Source organism: Macaca mulatta, chromosome 5, assembly GCF_049350105.2.
Source record: "Macaca mulatta isolate MMU2019108-1 chromosome 5, T2T-MMU8v2.0, whole genome shotgun sequence".
Lineage (NCBI taxonomy): Eukaryota > Metazoa > Chordata > Mammalia > Primates > Cercopithecidae > Macaca > Macaca mulatta.
Genome location: NC_133410.1, coordinates 108,459,716 through 108,477,730, shown reverse-complemented (window position 1 = coordinate 108,477,730; position 18,015 = coordinate 108,459,716). Strand labels below are relative to the sequence as shown.

General features: G+C 37.5%; 1 protein-coding gene across 2 annotated transcripts; it reads left to right on the top strand.

The window, feature by feature from the left end:
- ADH6 (alcohol dehydrogenase 6 (class V)) lies at window positions 1-16,890 on the top strand. Of its 2 annotated transcripts, XM_015138866.3 has the most exons (9): window positions 37-215; window positions 3,097-3,198; window positions 5,636-5,777; window positions 8,892-8,979; window positions 9,110-9,326; window positions 10,439-10,699; window positions 11,785-11,917; window positions 14,470-14,608; window positions 15,292-16,890. In XM_015138866.3, exons 1-9 carry the CDS (start codon window positions 198-200, stop codon window positions 15,314-15,316), a joined length of 1,125 nt encoding a protein of 374 aa, XP_014994352.1. In that variant the 5' UTR covers window positions 37-197; the 3' UTR covers window positions 15,317-16,890. The 2 variants fall into 2 exon arrangements, with proteins under 2 accessions (XP_014994353.1, XP_014994352.1); XM_015138867.3 differs by lacking the exon at window positions 8,892-8,979 and having other exon boundaries at window positions 1-215; window positions 9,214-9,326.
- The last annotated feature ends 1,125 nt before the right edge of the window (window positions 16,891-18,015 follow it).

Sequence of the window (18,015 nt, the reverse complement as noted above, 5' to 3'; positions counted from 1 at the left end):
CAGATTACACTTAGGAACCTCCCTCAAGAAGCAGGAGAATCTGTATTTCCTGTTTAATAATCACCTGACTGCATAGAAAGCTCAGGACCCAGCCTTCTGATCTACCAGTCACCTGTGTACCTTTGTACTTTCTACAGTGAAAGTTGCGACAGGACCTCCCTTTCTCAATAAATTTGTCCGTGGTGGAGAAAATCAGCATGAATACTACAGGCCAAGTAGGTGAAGTCTTATTCTTTATGTTGTGTCATATCTTTGTTAGTTTGTGTGCTCATCTCTTTACCAACATCTAATCACCCAGAGCTAGTCTTTGGGCTCCTAAAGGTGAGAAGCTGTCATAATCATAGTATCTCTCCTCCTTGTTCTCTCCCTTTTTCTTAATTCACTTTATCTGCTTTGACTTCCCTCAGTTCTCTCATTTCTTCAATAAGTAATGTCCAAGCTCTTTATCAGAATTTCCAGAGTCAAAGATATATCCCCTTCTCCAAGGATCTCACAGAGAGACAATAATTATAAAAGAGCAATTATAAAGCAATATACAAGAATAGTAAAGAGAAAGAGGATGGGAGCCTCAAGGAAATGCTCCTAACCCAGTTTGGTTTCCCGGAGGTGATACCGAAGGGGAAATCACTGGAGAAATATGAATTCACCAGGTAAAGAAGAAGTGTGTGCAGGCAGATAAAACAACATGAGGAGTAATACAGAGACTGAGAAAATATCCCATGTAAGAAATTTCAGAATATGTTTGGGAGCTGAAAGGTAAAGCCTGAAGCACAAAGTGATGGGATATAAGGTTGGAGAGACTGACAGAGAGAGAGTCCTGATGTCAGTGGATCCAGTTAAGCAAAGGGTAACAACATCATTTTTAGGTAAGAGATTGGTGTGACTAGGATTATACTTCAAATGGCAATGGTATAAAGGGTGATTTCGAAGGTGGTAAAAGCAAGACAGAGATAAAGCAGGAAGCTTTTTCAGTAGTAGCAGGAGTGGAGAAAAGGCGACATATCCCTGAAAAATTTAGACTGTGAAGACTGAGGGAGAGAAAAATTGAGGCTACTTCCCAGGTTTCTATCTTGAGTGAGTGAACACATTGCATGGCTGCTAGTTGAAATAGAGGTAGCAGAGGGAGGAATATATTGAGTGTTTTGTCTACTAGAGCATGGAGGAAGGTGGAAATGGGAAAAAGAAATAATGACACGTTCATGTTTTAACATGTTGAGTTTGAAATACCTCCAGGAACTTCAAACAGCAAATGAATACATTAGTCTAGGGAGAAATATGCCCCATAAATATAGATTACTCACATAAAGGTACTGGTTGAATCTGCAAAATAGATAAGACCACACAGAAAGAGAATTTATAGTGACAACAGTGGTGGCCTGAAATCAGAACCTTTAAGAACTACCTTGCCACCAACAAATTCTCCAATCTCAGTCTGCCAATAGACACCATTTGATGATTGCCTCCATTCCTTGCTCCATAACTCACCCTTCCACTCCAAAACTGATTTTTCCCATGCTTAGGATCACAAATAACTCCCACACTGTAATGCCATTCCTACCCTGAAACAGCCACCAGGCCACTTTATTCATAGTAATATAAAAAGTATGACATCTGCAATCCTACTACAGGATACCTACCTACAGGAAAATAATATATTAAAGGTATACCTGAACTTGCCTGTTTATTGCAGCACTACTCACAATAGCAAAGATATAGAATCAACCTAATTATCCATCAACGGATGAATGGGTAAACAACATGTGGTATATATATACAATGGAGTACTATTCAGCCACAAAAAAGAATGAGATCTTGGCCGGGCGCGGTGGCTCAAGCCTGTAATCCCAGCACTTTAGGAGGCCGAGACGGGTGGATCACGAGGTCAGGAGATCGAGACCATCCTGGTGAACACAGTGAAGCCCCGTCTCTACTAAAACTACAAAAAACTAGCCAGGCGAGGTGGCGGGCGCCTGTAGTCCCAGCTACTCGGGAGGCTGAGGCAGGAGAATGGCGTGAACCCGGGAGGCGGAGCTTGCAGTGAGCTGAGATCAGGCCACTGCACTCCAGCCTGGGCGACAGAGCGAGACTCCGTCTCAAAAAAAAAAAAAAGAATGAGATCCTGTCATTTGCAGCAACAGGGATAGAACTGAAGATCATTATCTTAAGTGAAATAAGCCAGGCACAAAAAGACAAATATCACATGTTCTTACTTAAATGTGAGATCTGAAAAGTTTGAACACATGGAAGTAGAGAGTGGAAAAATAGATAACAGAGACTGGGAAGGGTGAGTGGAGAGGATGATGAGAAGTGGGTTAAAAGGTACAAACATATAATAAGATAGAAGGAATAAATTCAATGTTTGATACCAGAGTAAGATGACTATACTCAACAAAACTGTATTATACTCAGGTAATGTACACCCTGAATACCCTGACTTGGTCACTACACATTATATACATGTAACAAAATTTTTCAGGTATCCCATAAATAGGCACAATTTTTTTTTTTTTTTTTTTTTGAGATGGAGTCTCACTCTGTTGCCAGGCTGGAGTGCAGTGGCATGATCTCGGCTCGCTGTAACCTCCGCCTCCCAGGTTCAAGTGATTCTCCTGCCTCAGCCTCCTGAGTAGCTGGGATTACAGGCACACGCCACCACGCCCAACTAATTTTTATATTTTTAGCAGAGACAGGGTTACACCATGTTGGGCAGGCTGGCCTCAAACTCCTGACCTCGTGATCCGCCGGCCTCGGCCTCCCAAAGTGCTGGGATTACGGGCGTGAGCCACGGTGCCCGGCCAATAGGCACAATTTTTTTAATTAGAATCTTTAAAAGTATGACATCTATCCTCTTGGTCATGTTACATTTTGTAAATACAGTTGGTATTTGCAAAACTAATACCAACTGAGGCTGATAGTACAAAAAAACTTAAATTGGGGTCAGAAAGACTACCTTCAGCATATATTTATTATTTTTGTTTTCTTGAGTGCAGAAAATTGGACTAATCCAATTTAGTGATTCTATATCACTAATAGAGCAATCTTCCAACTCTCAAACTTACAGAGTTTCTCTTTCTGCCCCCATATTCTATTTCCCAGGTTATAAGATGCAAAGCAGCCATACTCTGGAAGCCTGGTGCACCATTTTCTATTGAGGAGGTAGAAGTGGCCCCACCAAAGGCAAAGGAAGTTCGCATAAAGGTAAAACGAACAAACAAAAAAAGTCACACCAAAAGCCAGAGCTTCTTACTGTAAGTTACATATTCTTCTCAGGATATTCAACTCAGAAAAAAAATAAAACTGCGTATCTTTGCATTTCTTTTTCATAAACATTTCCATCAATTTTTAAATCCAGCCAGATAAAAGGTTAGGGAGGTAAAGCATAGGCTAACTGCCCAAAGAATAAAACTGAGTCTAATTTACAGCTATTGTACTAACTATTAATTTAAAAAATTTCTACCCTCAAGCCCTATTTTAATCTGTACTTGTAAATGTTTATGGCATTCTTCGTAATATTTATCTTGAAATATTTTGAATAAAAAATTGTTTGATTACAAACAAATCATAGCTGAGTCTGGAAACTCAAGTTAGAGCTGGAAGGGCCTTAGGGAAACCCGATATTTTACAGATGCGAAGCCTGAAGCCAGCTGCGGTTTAGGGACTGGTCACAAAGCTAGTAGAATAAAAATATAGACTAATTTTTCTCGGCTGAGCGTGATAGCTCATCCCTGTAATCCCAGCAGTTTGGGAGGCAGAGGCGGGAAGATTGCTTGAGTGCAGGAGATGACAACAGTTTTTCTCAACCTTGGTTACCTATTTGGAATCAGCTGGAAGCTTTGAAAAATGCTGATAACCAAGTCCCATCCCCAGAAATTCTGAAATTGTGATTTAATTAGTCTGGGGTGCAGCCTGGACATGCAAATTTTTTAAATCACTTCCAGATGGTTCTAATAGGCCTCCTCCAAACTAGAAAATAGTTTACCTGACTTGCAGTTCAGAGTCCTTTGTTATTATTTTAATTATAACAATAAAGAAGAAGTACTGTTTAATGATAGATTACAAAGAGACAGTCATTTTCTAAGTCATCTCATCTGCACAGTTCCTGCCTTCTTTTCAGAGCGCCTTCTCCACCCTACATCCCCCATGGAGTAAGCAGTGGGCTATTGGGTTGTCTGCATCCACTCCCCACCCACAGGGTCACAACTCATGCAACCAGGTTTAGACCCTCACTCAAAGACATTCAGCCATTATCAGACAAGCTACACATCTGAAGCTCTCACCAGTGAATTTGAACGAAGATATGGGCACTATAGCAGAGTAAGTGATGGCAGGCAATGGTTAGGTTGGGCAGACTCATCACTGGTAACTGTTTTTAACCATGATCAGCAAAATAAATGGAGAAAGCCGATCTGCAGAGAATAATAGGTGAATGCAACTATGCCCATATTGAATCAAGCAAAGAGATAAAGAGAAGGACTATTTGGTAAATGTCTAGGTCTATGAGGTCTGACAGCACTTTCTACAGTTGGGTCGCAGGTAATTCAGGCAATTTTATGATATTGTTCCAATAATCCTCCTTTTACATGCACAAATTTCAATATATTTCATTTCTTGACTAAGGAGTGTGTGTGTGTGAGTGTGTGGCTGCATGTATGCAAACTTCATATTTATTTTAGAAATGAAGAAACTGAGACCCAGAAAGAAAAATTTACCCCCAAGTTCACACAGCTGAGAAGGGGGAGAGCCAGTTTTTCACCCCTGAACTCTTAACCACTGTTCTGGAGTGCCTTCATTTTAAACTGTCTGGCTAACTTACAATAAAGTGAGATTATGACTTGTACAAATAACAAAACTATAAAGCTCACTTGTAAAATAAATTAATGTTTTAATTATATTATAATAGGAAACATTATTCCTTTGCCTCCTGTGTTCCAATTTATTTATTTTATTCTATCTTATTTTATTTCATTACATTTTATTTCATTTTAGAGACAGGTTCTCACTCTGTCACCCAGACTGGAGTGCAGTGGTACAAAATCATAGCTCACTGGAGCCTCGAACTACTGGGTTCAAGTGATCTTCCCAGTTCAGCCTCCCAAGCAGCTTGGACTACAGGCGCATGCCACCATGCCTGGCTAATTTATTTATTTATTGTAGAGATGGGGGTCTCACTATTTTGCCCAGGCTGGTCTCAAACTCCTGCCCTCGAGTGATTCTCCTCCCTCAGCCTCCCAAGATGCTGGAATTTTTAAGCATAAGCCACTGCACTCAGCTCAATTCCTTTATTTTTATAATTGGTCTTTCTCCTCCACACCTCCACCTACAAGCTCAGTGAAGCCAATTGAGACCTCAGACATCAAGTCACACTGTAATTTTACAGCTTCTCTTCTGACCCCATTCTACCCACCCTCCCCAGTAAATTTTCAATCATAATCGTGATTCTGAAATCAGCTAATGAAAAACATTTCATTGCTTTAACAAATTATTATTGACCCTTCCCTAGAATTAAAACTGATAAGAAATGAATGCAGTGTATAAATGGAGAATATCAAACTAGCAAAAAGCCTTACAATCAACAACTCTAAAACGCCATTATCTGAAACAGCGGGAACTGCAGTACTCTTTGCCTTCCATGCAGGTTGTGGCCACCGGACTGTGTGGTACAGAGATGAAAATATTGGGGAGTAAACACTTGGACCTCTTGTATCCCACCATCTTGGGTCATGAAGGGGCTGGAATCGTTGAGAGTATTGGAGAAGGAGTAAGCACAGTGAAACCAGGTAGGAATTAGCACCTGGTAATAGAAAAAAGCAACAACTTGGAACCAACATCAAGAAAATTATAAGCACCCCTTAAGTATGTCAGGATCAAGTGAAATAAAAGGTGAAATGTTGCCAACTTCTTAGAAAAGGAGGGATAATTACTTGTAAGTTACATAAAATACTAAATATATTGTATTCTTTGCATTTACATTTTGAAAATAAGAAGAAAACAAGAAGTAGAATGCACTGAAACTGGACTTGAAAGTACAAATGAGACAAACGTTTATGAAAAAAAGGTTGAATAATTTAAATAATTATTGGAAAATTATTTAAATGAGGCATTATGATAAACAATCAAACACATTAGTGGAACCAAATAAAGCAGCAGTCCCAGATTGGATCCAAATAAACATAAGAAGTTAATGCAGCATGAGGTTTGTCTTTCAAACTCAAGAGGGGAAACAGATTATTCAACAAATTGTGTTGAAACAACTAGATAGTTATCTGGACTAAAAAAGTAATTTGGGTTGCCATCTCATTCTTTATATAAAAAAATTATACATGAATCTAAAAATTAAATGTGAAAAGGAAAACCATAGAAGTACTATAAAATAACATGGGAGAACACTGTATTATCTAGGAGGAGGGAAGAAAATTTTAATCAATACAAAAAAATACCCAGAAGATATAAAATAGATATTTATATAGATAAATTTGACAATGTAAAAATTACATAGATTCTGCATGTTTTAAAAAACCCCAGAAGTCAAAACCCAGTAGGACAATGGACCAATTTTCTTAACATAGAAATAATTTCTTTAAAAGCAATTGTTAAAAGCTGAGTAGAAAAATGGGCAAACAAAATACATATCTAGTTTAAAGAAATGTACATATATACATATGTGTGTGTGTGTATATATATATGAATGCTCTTAAATACATTAAAATATGCCCAACCTCAGACATATTAAAAATAAATAACATTTTAAAAGGCTGGGGGGTGGGAAAAATGGAGAGATGTGGTCAAATGGTATACAATTTCTGCTAGATAGGAAAAATAAGTTTTTTGAGATCTATTGAACAGCATGGTGATTACAGTTAATAATAATGAATTATACTATATTTCAAAATTGCTAAGAGTATACATTTCAAATGTTATCACCACAAAATATAAATCTTCAAGTGTTTAACATATTAATTAGCTTGATTTAATCATCCCATACTATATACACATAATATCACATTGTACTCCATAAATATATAATTTGTCAATGTACAGTAAAATTTTTAAATGCAATGAAGAAACACTTTTTATCTAGCAGATCGGCAAAGGTTAAGAAGTTTGATAATATGTAGAGTTGACAAGAATATAGGCAGACAGCTCCCTCATATCTTATTGTTTGGAACGTAGATTTTCTGGATTTGTAGATTTGCTCAACTCTAAATGTGGCAATATGTAATATCATTTAAATGTAGATATTCTTGGACACAACAGTTTCAGTTCTAGAAACTTATTTCATAGATATATGTTCATATATTCATTTTCTATTGCTGCTGGAAAAAATCACCACAAATATAACATTTTAAAGCAACACAAATGTATTATCTTAGTTTCCATAGATCAGAAATCTGAGTGGGCTTGGCTGGGTTTTCTGCTCACGTTTCAAGGTCAAAATCGTAGTAGCCAAGTGGGTCCTTATCTGGAGCCTCTGGAGAAAAATCAGCTTCCAAGTTCATTCAAGTAGTTTTCAGAATCCAATTCCTTGAGGCTGTAGGACTGAGGTCCTTATTTCCTCACCAGCGGTCGGCTCCGTGAAATTGCTCACATTTCTTCTTCTGTGGCACCTTCCAGCCTTGAAGTAGCCATGGCCCACTAAATCCTTCCACAGGTGTTAAGTCACTTTTACTTCCTCTTCTGCCTTCCTCTGCTCTTCTTTCAATGGCTCATGTGATTACCTTGAGTCCACCTGGATAATTCAGTATAATCTCCCTATCTTAATGTCAACTGATTAGTAACTTTAGTTACATCTAGAGAGTACCCCTTGCCACATAGCATAACATACTCACAGGCATGATACCACAACATAGTCACAGTTTCTAGGGATTTGTGCAGGATATCTTTGGGAGGACATTTTAGAACTCTGTCTACAACAAGATACTCATTGCATTATTGGTTTTAGTGTTGGGGCGGAGGGAAACAAAGAACAACCTAAATATCTATCAGTGTTCATGGCACTGATTAATGATGGAGCACTATATGTACTAAAATAGAAAGCTCCATGATAGAGTGTTAAGTAAAAAAGCTAGGCCCAAACCAGGGTAGATGGTTATGTTTACCTTTGCATTTTTCAGCTCTGAAAAATATCATTGTTACTGGTCAGAGTACCTGTCTCTAAGATGGGGAACTGGGGAATAGAGTGATAATTTTTACTTTTGTGCAGTTTAAATTTTTACCATATGTATGTGTTACTTTTTAAAAAATAAAAATAAATAAAATAGAAGAAACTAAATCTTAATAAGGTTTTTAACTAAAAGTATAAAACAAATTTATCTGGTTTACAGTGTTAGACCATGGGGGCAGCCAGTAAAATACATCACAGGCAAGCTCTTCTAATCATGTCCTGATACTTTGACCACTACTACAGAAGTCTGCCTACCTTTGATCTCTAAGGTCAAGAAGAAAGGGTTGATGTCAAACACAGAGAACAGCATAGAAGCAATTTTTTTCTCCCTAATCCAGAACTTATTCTGTGAGTATGTGGTATCCATACTATCTTAAATTCAATCCCTGAGAAAGGAAATTAGTGTTGAAAATGTAAGAAGAGATAAGACTTGACTGAATGGATATATGACAAAAAACTATTTGATACTCCAAGAAGAACTCACAAAGGAGGCAAATCTGGAGCCAGTTCCTCAAGATTCAGCCACTGAGCCCAGGGCTGGGCCCAGATGCTGAAGACATTCTCTCTTTTTGTAAGTATTTGATTTGCTTTGTGGTATCAAGAACAACTGAATGTGGAAATAATTCTCAGCTGTCATTTCTTCTTGGGTGCCTTGTTCTCAAAATCCTGAAAGACAGCTATCTGTTTCCTTAAAAAATGATATGTTAATAAGACATGATTTTGCTCTTAGGTGACAAAGTTATCACACTCTTTCTGCCACAGTGTGGAGAATGTACCTCTTGCTTGAATTCTGAGGGCAATTTTTGTATACAAGTCAAGTAAGCTTTTACTAATATTTTCTTTTTGAAAACTTAATTCACTTTCATTGGAGAAGATCTAAATTTTCTAACTCAAAATAAACTTTGTGTGTGTGTATGTGTATTTTTTTTTCTTTTTTGTCTATAAAAGACAGTCAAAACCCCAACTGATGTCTGATGGTACCAGCAGGTTTACCTGCAACGGAAAATCAATATATCACTTTGGTAATACCAGCACCTTCTCTGAATACACAGTGATAAAGGAAATCTCAGTTGCCAAGATTGATGCAGTTGCTCCTCTGGATAAAGTATGCCTAATTAGCTGTGGCTTTTCCACTGGGTTTGGTGCTGCAATCAATACTGCCAAGGTGAGGGGCATTTATACCCATTTGGAATGGAATTATTGGGATATGGAGTTGAAAGGCCTCATGCATCTTGGTCATGTCTTATCATATCAAAGGAAAAATCCCAAGCCTGACCCCAAACATCCTTGAGTTCTCTGCTATCTACCTAGTCTTCCCACACCTTCTTCAACATTTTTCCCATTCCCTCTCGGTCAGTAGTAAATGACAGAGTAAGTCTGGATGCCATTCACAAGTGGAAATATCAGGAATTCCTGAAAATTAAATCTAACATAGTTACAACATGACTCTGTGGCCTTCCATATTCCAATTTATCCTTTCTTTCCTTAGACAAATATTTCTGGAGCCATTTACTGTCCCAGGTGCAAGAATTCAGCAGCTAACAAAACTCATGAAGTTAATATTATATTGCATGATATATTAGGTAGTGATAAATGCTAATAAAAAGAAAAGGAGAGCGAAGGAACCAAGTGATGAAGGAATTGTTACTACGTTAGACAGATTGACCAGGGGATCCCATTCTGGCTGAATGGGCTGCTATTGAACTCTTATTTCTAAAACATCGCTGAAACCTTCCCAGCTCCCTTCTTAAAGATGCTGTTGAATTTTGTCCATCAGTCCCAATACTACACAGAGAGAAAGAATGGGAAAAAAAATTTTAATTAGTCCTATGTAGGACAGTACTCAATTTTTTTAAAAAAAAACCTTTGCCTTCACAAGACATTGACCCTATAAGTAATGAAAATTTTACAGATACCAAAAGAAAGAGAGAGAGGGAGAGAGAGAGAAAAAAATGGTTGTAGGAAGATAGAGATAATTTTAAAGAACTCAAAAAAATCTGGAATTAAATACACTGTCAAATAAGCCTTAAGATTCAATTCCTATGACTTGAAACTCTACTTTCAGGTAGTTTTTTGTTCCTGTGACAAGAGTATTCCATATCTAGAAATATTTTTAAAAATTCAAACTTTCTAGTTACAATACATTATGTATGTAAACATCGTTTGCTTATGACTCATTAAAAAATACATGCATATAGACTTAGCCTTCCCAAATGAGTAAAGATGTACGTTCTCTTTGCTTTTTGTTTTCTGGGTTTTCTGCCTGTATGTGTTTAGGTAACTCCAGGTTCTACCTGTGCTGTGTTTGGCCTGGGAGGAGTCGGCTTGTCTGTTGTCATGGGTTGTAAAGCGGCAGGAGCAGCCAGGATCATCGGAGTGGACGTCAACAAGGAGAAATTTAAGAAGGCACAGGAATTGGGTGCCACTGAGTGCCTCAACCCTCTGGACCTAAAGAAACCCATTCAAGAAGTTTTATTTGATATGACAGATTCTGGTATAGACTTCTGCTTTGAGGCCATTGGAAATCTGGACACTCTGGTATGTAATCCTCTGGAGTGAAAATTACCAATACTTTTACCAGTCATCATTTTAGATTATAGTTGGATGAGCTTTCTTAAATTCCCTCCACTTTGCTCTAGTTAATTTTCTTTGTGTTCCATGACATCTCAGCTGGTGCCCTCTGTCTACTCCTACAAATTTATTCACTATCCCAGATACTAAATCTAGAACTTTCATATAATTTCAAAGCCAGAAGTTTTAAGCAAGATAAGGTTAAAATTTGATTAATGACCTTACAAATCAATGTGCTTTTCACTTTTGGTAGTCTTTCATGTCAGATCTGATATAAGTTTCCAAGAAAAATATTTACTAGTCATGATTAAACGGGTTCATTTCAAAACTGAAGGGGAAAAAAGTGGTGGTTTTTCTGGCTAAACATGGTTTACATAACAGAATAGAAACTGAGGGGAAGTTACTTCAAAATCTGAGGCTTGTTTTCTTTGGAGATTTGGAGAAATAGTGTATTATTGGGTTGTATGGCTCTGTCTTCTAGTCAGCTGTATGGAAACTCAACAACTGCCTCTTCCAACCTGGGCTCTTTTCCCAACATAAAAAATCTTTTCATGACTCACCATACATAAATTCCTTTATTGTAAGAAGATACAGCAAAACCTTTCTCACACTCTTACTCTGAGAAATAGCCTTTGAACATAATGAATGTAACGGTATCTGTTTCTCACTTTACTAGCATCTTATTATATAAATATCTGTCTTCTTAGCTGTCTAAAAGAAAAATGTCAATTCTTACCAGCCACCTGCGTCAGTAATAATTTTTATAAAAATTATTTTTATTATTATCACTACTGTGGATGTTTTTACTATTTTCATTTTTGTTATTTCCATTTATTGAGTCCCAAAATGCCAGGTACTATACTAGGCAACATACAAGATCTTATATGTGTTTCATAGCATCCTTACAAGATAAATGTTATTTCAAATGAGAATAGGGAGAATCAGAAAAGAAAGTCATAGACCATTCAGGAGTTAAGCTGAAATTAAGATGCAGGCTCAATCCTCACATACATTTTTTAACCCCTGTACTGTATTGCATCACTTTATAACAGGCAGCTGCCCTCGCCTCCTGCAATGAGAGCTATGGGGTCTGTGTGGTTGTTGGGGTGTTGCCTGCCGGTGGTCAACTCAACATCAGTGGCCAGTTATTCTCAGGACGTTCTTTGAAGGGTTCTGTTTTTGGAGGTATGGATGAAGCAGGAAAGGGTGGAAATGCCTGAGGAGGTGAAGGTGGGAAATAGAAAAATATATCATAAACGCTTAAGAAAGGACATAAAACAACAGCTTTATATTACAAATTTTTTTTCAATATATGAATACCCAATATAAAGGGATGGATAGTGGGTGTATCTAGTTCCTCTTGGAAAGCTTTTTCTCATGCAAAGATGGAAAAGAGGTTTTTTAATTGATTGGTTAAGAATCCAGTGTCCAAAGTTTAAAGCAAACTCTAAATTGAAAAGAAGGCAATATTATAATCTATAACTATACTTCAGCGAAATTATACACCTGCCAGCTGGGATTCTTTGGAGGATATACTTAGCCATTAGTTGTCATTGTTCAACTCATGTAAAATCTTATCCCAAACAAATGAGTTGTCATGCTACCAACTCAAATATATTAAACACAATGGATTCATGATTTAAAAGAAATACTATTGACAAAAAAATAAGAATGATTTTACCCCGAGGAAAAATATCTTATCATAGAATCCTTTGATTTTCTGTGGGGTTTTTTTTTGTTTGTTTGTTTGTTTGTTTGTTTGTTTGTTTTACCTGTCCTGGAACATTTTTACAGACTTTAGAAGAGTATTTTATTGAAAAAGTAGAAGACAAACTAAATTAAATAAATCTGCTTAAGATTCTGGGCTCTTAAGCAAGAAATCTGAAATTTGTGAAGAAATGTATTTATCCAGAAACTCTGGGCAATCTGAATGCCTGGACAAAAAGAGATGAGAATTAGAGGAGTACCTGAATTACTTGCACAAGGGAGCTATCTGTAGTCCCCAAGTAAGCTATGGCAGCATGTTATTACGAATATTAGAAGCCTTGCCTAACTCATTTATAAAGAGTAGATACATGGCAGGACCAGTAAGAAAAAAATAATAATAATCCAGTTATATATATAATCTATTAAATAGAGGAATTGTAATTTCAGTAACAGCCATAACCCAGAAATTGTCATTCCCCACATGAATATAAGCTTGCTTACCTACTTTTTACCCTTCGAGTTTCATGTCATTTTTTAAAACTCTTCCCATGGCTTATTTAATCTTCTCATAACTGTAATTTTAGTTCCTCTATTTAAGATCATTGAATACACCCATTGCCATTTCTCTCTATTGTATTTATAGATGATAATGTTAATTCAAAATATACATACTCAGCTAAGTCTTGTAAAAATAAGATCACCAATATTCTTATTGGTGAATGAACCTGATTCACTGGCCACTCTAGCACTCATATAGTGATCATTAATGTAAATTACTTTATTCCACAAATAGTATAGTCCTCTGGTTCAATGATTTTCAATCCACAATAGCATTTAATGGGTGTTGGGCAGTCCTGCTAAACCTCCTACCATGTGCAAAATAAAGAATGTTCCCCACCCAAAATGCCAGGAGTGTCCTTGTTGAGAAACACTGCCTAGTCCCATCTGTGATCCTAGAATTTTCCTTCCTGTCATTTGGTTGAAATAATAAAAAAGTGGGGGGTTGATATAGATGTAAAAATGCTTTATCAGATCACCAATCAAAATATAAAAACAAATAGATATATACACTGGCCCTTCATGTCATGACGTAGAGCAGTAATTAGAATTCTTGGTTACATATAACAGAAACCAACTGAAATTAAAAATAAATCTATTGGAAGAGTTTGTGATAGTTTGGGGAATAAGTTGGGGAGCCTAACCCAAGCTGGAACCAAGAAAAGCAAGTAACTGCCAAGATCCTATCACAGAATAATCTGCATAGAACACTAAGCAGATTACGCCACATTACACTTTGCACAATTACACCACACCCGCCCTTTCCAGCAATGAGCAGACTGCCAAATTCTGTGTGGTAACTCACTGAGCATGGCACTTAGCAGAGTTCTAAATTTAATGCATTTCTTGAAAATCATGGGAATAGAGAAAATACAATGCTAAACTTATCTTACCTTAGCTAACTCCATCTTTGCTTGTGTAATTCTTACTTCCAGAAAGCACATTTTATTCTTGCATTGCTTTGTACACATTCTTTTCCCAAGAGCTTTCATTGGGACCACTGCCACAGTGAGAGTTCTTCTTTTCCTTTAAGCTATTTGATTCTTTTATGAAGCGGCAGATCAAAACATACACACGAGAGCATGCACACACACACAAAAATGTGCTATATTTAACATTTGAATTGCTTCTTTCCATGATTCACAAGACCTTGGCCTTTGTTATACATTAGATATGGATTCACTGCTCTCCACAGATTGCAACATGACACCAGGAACACCTCACAGCAAGGTTCACAGTCTATCTGCTTTGAATTAATTATCCTCTGTAGTACCATAAGTCTCCTTTAGGAACCCAACCCTCTACATAAGGTGTGTGGTTGGGGTAGGCATTCTCCTGATGACTGAGGCAAGTAAATGAGACAGCCTTAGATCTTCTCAGTCAAAGCCAGCATCTTCAGCAGTTACTTTAAATGGCCTTTCCTTCATAATGAAGCCTCATGTATAAAATTCATCACTAATCTGTATTTCCAGGCTGGAAGAGCAGAGAGCACATCCCTAAACTGGTTGCTGATTATATGGCAGAGAAGTTGAATCTAGATCCACTAATTACTCATACTCTGAGTCTTGATAAAATCAATGAAGCAGTTGAATTAATGAAAACTGGAAAATGGTAAACTGCCCACATAAATGTTATGTCTGTGTGTTTGAGACCAAGAGAAAGGGTGTATGGGCTTGGGAGTAGAAGAAAGGTCGTCCCTGCTGCAGAATTTATCTACAGATGAATGAAGAGGCTTTCAGGAATTTGTAAAGCGTCTCCTTCCCCTCTGCATTTTGTTTTATTTGTAGCTAATAAAATACATAATCCTGACAGTATTTAAGTGTTCCCCTACCGTTACCTTTGCCATTAGCACTGTATTTCCAATATGGCTTTTTTTTTTTCATGACATATTAATGGAAGTCAGCTTGTAAAATTGTATGTCAAGTTTAAAAACATAAGAATGTAGTTTACAAATAGGCCATTGTTGTATTTGTTGTTCTACTTTGGGGGAGGAGAGGAATTATTCATAGGATTCCAAATTCTGAATCCTATCTTGGGCCCAAAAAACAGAAACCAGCCATAACCCAGAAATTGGCATTCCCCACATGAGTATAAGCTTGCTTGCCTACTTTTTACCCTTCAAGTTTCATGTCATTTTAAAAAAATCTTCCCGTGGTTTATTTAATCTTCTCATTTTTCACCTAAACTAAAGAGAACAAAATCTGGTTTACTGGTCTACAAAGTGAGAATTTGAAATCCAAAACACAAATATTGCTCTAGAAATGTTCCAACCTTTTCTTTCTTCTTTTTTTCAGTATCCGCTGTATCCTGATACTTTAAGTACAGTGTAATATATGCAAGACCCGAAGGATATTTCACCAACCCAATGGCATTCGATGTAATTTTCATGATTTAGAAGAATTATTCACACAATCCTGTTTCTATATTCTGACTTCTGATTCACTCCTCAGTGGACCTACATCTGGCTTCTGACCTAACCATTTCATCAAAATTGTTCTTATGTAACCCAGTGTCACCCAGGATCAGCCTCCTTTTCAGAGCTAGATTAAGGTTGGCTTGAATCACCCAACTCCACATCCTTCAGACATAAAAGATCAACGCAACATGCTCCCATTTTCATAGTTCCTCTACCTGTGGACCTTTATATTCTTGTACACTATGTCTCTCTCACAGGTCTAGACATGAAACTCTGCCATTTTACTCCGAAGAAACAAAACTCCGCATTAATGAGTCTATTGAAGATTCAGGTTAACCTGAATCAAGTTAACCCAGTCTCAAATGCTCACTTATCCTATCTCTTTGGCAAAAATTTCTCCTCTTGTGGATCGCCAAAGGAAATTCAAATTATTCTTCAATTGCTCAGGATGATTTGACTATCAGCAGCTCATAGTACCCATCTTCATAGCTAAGCCACCTAGGGATCCAGCAGAAAAAAAAAGGGGTGAGGGGAGTCATCATTTACCAGGATCCACACTTCCTACAAAGCAGTTGTAATATTAAACAGCAAAACTGCTTTTTATTCCAATCTTCACATAAAACAGGAATAATTGTATACTTTCTTACTAATGTGTCCCATGGAGTTTTTCCTCCAAGAAGTGGCTAAGGGGAAAATGAGCCCAGTAATTCTTTGTGTCATCCAATCCTGCTACCCTGACCCTTTGACTTTCTGCCCCAGCCCTTCTTAGTTCTCCTAGAATTAGGACTAAGGTTAAGTGCCCTCTTGGGATATGACTTCCTTCCTTTCCTCTCGATACAAAAAAAAGCCTCTTGATACAAAAAGAACCCCCATACACAAAACAACAGTTCCCTTCCTAGTTGCAGGCTCTTCTACTCCAGCTGGACTCCCCTAGCACTGGGCTCCAACTAGATCACAGAGGGGCCTCTGCATGTCAGCAAACTTTGGCTGACCTTGGGAGACCAAAAAATAGAATATCATGTTTTGATCTAAACAAAATAGTTTCCTGATTTAACATTGGCCAGGAAGGTGGGCTGCACCCTCAGTCTCTCTCTGCCATCATGGTTTTCACATGGTATCAAAGGACTCTCATGAGAGTCTGATTCTCATGAGTTGGGCATCCTGTGTTTCCCTTTAGGGGCCTGCTTCTTCAAATAGAGGAGATGGGTGCTATGAAACCTATTCACTCTGGATTTGGGATGGCTCTTCTCCGTCTTCCCAAGTCTGAGCTGGAGCCTCCATGCCCAACTCTGCTCTGCTCTTCTATTTCCTGACAGCAGCTAAGGCATGCTCCTGTTCTGCCCCCAAATTAACCTTACTAACAACAGTGAGAACTCGGAGGAGTCTTCAGGTCTTGGGAAATCCAAGGTTTCCCAGAAATGTTTTGTTGTAAACAGTGTCCACACTCTGCTCCAATAAAGCTCAGTTCCTTAAGCAACTTTGAATGTCTTGTTATGTTGTAGCTCATTGCAAAATTCACCTAATTTTATCACAAATGCAGGAACTTTTTTTTTTCTTCCTGTTAATATACAATCAAACATATTATCAAGTACTGGAGACTATCTACATCACTGTATAACCATTCACTGTTGTTGCCAGTTTCAAGACCACATTTGAATCCTATCAGGCCCAGTAAACTCTGTGAATAGACTTTGTGAACTGTCTCTGAGTCCCACTGTTTTGTCCACATTAAATGTCTGGTTTCAAGCACAAAGCAAAATCTTTCTTTCCAATCCCTGTCACTGTACTTCCCTAGACAGTCACTACATGGGGGCAGTTTACAGACTTCAGCAATGTTTACCTAACTCCAGATCCACACTATAGGAGTCCAGCCTTCAGGGAGAACTATAGTTTTTTCCAGCTTTTGCGTGCATAATGAGAAGCTTTAAGCTTTTCATATTTTTACCTGAGAACAAGAATAATTACATTCTAGGCTATCACCCAACAATAATAAAATAATGTGTGTCCATACAATATAAATGCCTCATACTAACACACAAGTTCCATGCAGAAGCCGATAATTGCACCACCAGGAATATGCACTACCAGACATTGAGAGTTAATGTGCCCTGACAATTTTCAAGTGAGAACCATCAGCTCCTACATATTCGCAAGGAAGCCTTTATATTGGTGTTGGCACAAGCTTCTGAAAATGTTTTAAATCCTATACACACCCTCAGTTTCCTATTAAATGTTGTAAGTTTACACTAGGGTTCTCTCTCTCTAGTGGTGAAATTTGACATTTGCTTACACAATAATTTCAAAAGAATCTGATATCTCCCACTTATTTATCTCTAGCATCATTCATAAGCCAGATGACCAATCATTGGAGGACTGACAAGAATATGAACTTCATTCTCTGTTGGTTTTTTTTTTTTTTTGCCTTTTTGATGAGCTTTAATAGTCTCTTAACTAATCACTCACTCAACCAACATTTATTTAGTAATGTACACAGTATTGAAGACACAAAAATGATTCATACAGCTTGACATCTAGGGACACATATATGAAAGTAATCAAAATGCAATATAATAACTATTATGTCAGAGGAACAATCAACCAA

Excerpts from the sequence above, each read along its gene's own strand:
- ADH6 (XM_015138866.3), top strand. Across the intron at positions 5,778-8,891 it reads AGTAAGCACAGTGAAACCAG|GTGACAAAGTTATCACACTC; the intron begins GTAGGAATTAGC and ends TTTTGCTCTTAG. Across the intron at positions 10,700-11,784 it reads TTGGAAATCTGGACACTCTG|GCAGCTGCCCTCGCCTCCTG; the intron begins GTATGTAATCCT and ends ACTTTATAACAG.